Source organism: Humulus lupulus, chromosome X, assembly GCF_963169125.1.
Source record: "Humulus lupulus chromosome X, drHumLupu1.1, whole genome shotgun sequence".
In the NCBI taxonomy this organism is placed as follows: Eukaryota; Viridiplantae; Streptophyta; class Magnoliopsida; order Rosales; family Cannabaceae; genus Humulus; species Humulus lupulus.
This window is the reverse complement of record NC_084802.1, coordinates 200,870,484-200,874,294: the sequence shown is the minus strand read 5'-3', so window position 1 is coordinate 200,874,294 and position 3,811 is coordinate 200,870,484. Positions and strand designations below refer to the sequence as shown.

At 36.5% G+C, this 3,811-nt stretch overlaps 1 protein-coding gene across 1 annotated transcript; it reads right to left on the bottom strand.

Annotated features, from left to right (window-relative positions):
* Positions 1-209: 209 nt before the first annotated feature.
* Positions 210-1,796, bottom strand: LOC133806627 (aldehyde oxidase GLOX-like). The gene has a single exon (XM_062244719.1). It carries the CDS (start codon positions 1,707-1,709, stop codon positions 210-212), a length of 1,500 nt encoding a protein of 499 aa, XP_062100703.1. The 5' UTR covers positions 1,710-1,796.
* Positions 1,797-3,811: the final 2,015 nt, after the last annotated feature.

Sequence of the window (3,811 nt, the reverse complement as noted above, 5' to 3'; positions counted from 1 at the left end):
CATATATATATATTCAACTAAATATACAAGTCAATTTTGTCGAATACTATATTACTGCTAATAAATTAATTAATACTTCAGCAACATTTATATTTTTTTACTTAGACACAAAACGAGAGAAATGTTTACATAATAAATATACACTTATAAGTATATATATGTTAGGGACTTTGGTAAATATTATTCACGTTCTTTTGATTGATTATTACTTATAATTTGCTGATGTGGACCCAAATACCTTGGCTGGGAAATTCTCCATTAACCACGAATAAAAGATAATACCCAGAAGGAGCAAGATTAGCTGAAACAGGTGTCGTAACCTCTACTTGGTACATCAATCCCCCTAAACTTTTCACTTGGCCAGTGGGTGTAAGTACCAACAGTCTCTGATTCATTGAGAATGAGTGAGTCGTAAACGACGGAGAAACCATTGTCGTTTTCACCAATTTCGGGTCTACTTGACCATTCAGTCGGAACCGAATCGTCAACTTCTGTGAATAGCTGAGCTTGGTATGAGATGCGGGCGAAAGGATTACGGGGCGAAGAGTTGGTCTCTCCAAATACGATGGAATAAAAGCCTCTAAGCTCAACTCCGTCGGGAAAAGAACTCCTGAGAACTCGTAGCCTGAATGGGGATTGCTGCCACCGATAAGAACCCGGCCGTCGCGGAGGAGCACGGCCGTGGAATGGTACATTCGAGGAATGGTGGTTGGTTTTTGAGTTTCAAACCGTGACCCGATCTTATTATCTGTGCGGTAAAGGACTGGGTTTAATACCGGGTTTCTACCGAACTCCCAAGAAGCGGTTCCCGCTCCCGCTCCGTTTACGATCAAAACGTTGCCGTTTGGAAGCAATGTCATGTCTCCCATACACCTGGCTAATGGCATAGTCTCCATTGCCCATGTGGGATTCGGGTCAGTTATTTTGATCCGGGCACATGTATTCAATGCTGGAATGAACTTCCCCTTCGCGGCTTCAGTAAAGGACCCTTTCGGGGCTCCGCCGCATACCAAAACTTCAGCTTCCGCATTCTTGGCCTGAACATTCTTCAACGGTAAAAGCACGGCGGACCCAGTGCTGGGGTAAGACCTCGGGTCCCCACCTGGTATCTGTGGGTACGTTTTCACCACCTGGTTTTTCACGTAGTCCAGCAATATAGCTCGGTTGTTGGCGAACACGAATAAGTTTCCATCCACGTTTAGAAAAACAAAGGGATATAGATTGTTCTCTATTCCCTTATCGCTTGTTTGAGCTAAGAATGGCAAATCGTGCACGTTGTTGTCAGTAGTTTTTGGATAGTACTCGTAGTTGAACTGTTTCCGGCCACCGATGATTATCTGCCTGCCATCTGGCAAGATATGATTGGTTGAGTACCATCGACTCTTCGCCAGTCCAAGGTTCACCTCCTGCCAATCACAGTTAGTACCACCACAGGGCGTGAAAAGTCTGACTCTTCGTTCTCCTTCAAAGGAACCTCCAGTTTGGGCTAGCGTTCCATCAGGCATAGCCGAGCCAGAGGAGCACCACACGTTGGTCTGCACCGTGAGTGGTCTGAATTTGTTGGTGATGACGTTGTACTCGACTGAGTGAGCGCTGCAGTCTTTGGCGCCTGCGGGGCATTTTCCTGCCGCTAAAGACAAGTTGGAGGTGCCGAAGTCGGTGCGGTCGAACATGACGACGCGGTCGTTGTTGAGTAGCTGCATGTGCATGGCGGAAATGCCAATGCTTGGGGTCAAGAATTTCCACCGGCCACCGGCTGCATCGGTCGCACATGGTAGTAGGGTGGAAATGAAAAGGATAATATTGGGAAAGACGAAATAAATAGCACTGATGAGACTTGGCTTCATTGCTTTGGGGGCTTTAGTTTCTGTCGTCGTGGTTTATCAAAATGCAGTAGCTAGCTAGCACTTGCTTCTTTGAAATTTTATGATGATTTTTGGATGATTAGCCACAACCAATTCCACAGGTATTTATAGGGTCTGTGTGTTAAGGATTTCTGGTGAAGTCAGATATATTGACAATTCAATATAGGAGAATTTCAAATATAATTTTTTATATAATTAAGAGGCTAAGGATATGGCTCTTCATATATATCGTTGAATTATTTTATGTTTGTTTTTAATTCTATATATTTTTGTTGAGACAGGTTTGGTTGATGATTGCTTTAGTATTCTGCTTTTGTTTTAATATTTTTAATTCAAATGTTTTATTATTGCATGATGATTGAATGAAACTGAAGAATGATTCTTTGTGCGTGTGGATTGTTAGTAAACTAAATTGTTGGTTTAAATACAAAGTACGGCATACAAGTTATAATTATTATTTCATATAGCTTCCCTATATATATATATATATATATATATATTTCTTTGAAAAAAAAATGAATACACCACTTCTACAAAATTGTGGTTTATCAAAGTAATTGTTGTAATTAGTCTCCCGAAATTCGATATTTCCTAGCTTAGCTATAAATACAGTAGTTGTAAATCTGATTAAACCATCTATATGTATATATATATATATATATATATATAATTATATATTAATTTGGAGAAACAAAAATTTTCCAAAATTATAAGTCTTATAATACATTTATATGTAAAGTGCGCCCCCAATCCACAAAATTCAGTTTTTTTGTTTCAAATTATTACTTTTGAAATTACATATAACAAGCTAGGAAAATCACCCTTTGCCTTTCCTTTTGGTTAATCAATCATTCCATAATCGTACGTACGTTGGCCCATTATAATTACAAGATCTAATAATAATATGTGGAACGTGTTCATATTGTTCCATTAATTTTAGCTCACTGCATGTTGAGGTTGGCGGTGAAATCAATCGAAAGGGAAATTTAATTAAAGTAACAAACAAACAAACAAACAAAAAAGTACTTATATTACATTACATGCATCTACCAACGTACGTATACGTGGTCCCTTCATTAGAACAAAATTCATGGCATCGCGATCTTATTTTGTATATATATATATTTGGAATTTCTTTGTTGCAACTCTTTTTGTTTGCACTCCCAAACATTTTTTGGCTAGATATTTTTTTCTATAATCGTGTATATTATAATTATTTAGAGTAATGTATAAATTTTTAAGTTCAAACATATTGTTCAAATTATTTAGAGTACCAAAAATAGTTATACAACTTGTTCGAACCTTGTTTTCGACACTGTAAATTTTAAAAATTTGCAAGATGTTCTAAATAACTACAAAATAAACAGTCATAAAAAATCTTCACACCAAAAACTGTTCACGGGATGCAAACAAAAAAAAGTGCACCGGTGCTCTTCTTTTTGTGAGTTGCACCATAAAAATACTCTATATATATTGTTGAGTACTTATTTCAAAAGCCTTTATTATTAATTATTATTCTAAAAGTTTTTTTTACTAGCTAGCTATCTAATATCTTAATAAGGTATAGTTTTGCCAAATTACATATAACCTAAAAAATATTCGATGAGATCATATCGCCCACTTTTCATTGGTATTTCATTTATGTCCTATAAGAATTGAAAGTTTTAGTAAAGAGTTGTAAAAAAAAAAAATCGAAGTCCTGTCTAAATTTATGTCAATCGAATAAAAAATAAAAAGTCATATTATAGAAAAATATTAATGAGTTGACCCTTGTATCTTTTTTCCTTGAATGGATAGAAATTAGAACTCAATTTTTGGATAATAAAATTCAATCAATAAAAAAACTGACGCCACGATAAGCTTTTTTTTTTTCATTTGTGGCTAACATTATTAGTACGTAGTTAGGCCCCTTTGTATTAACTAATACAGCACAACACGGTAGTGAC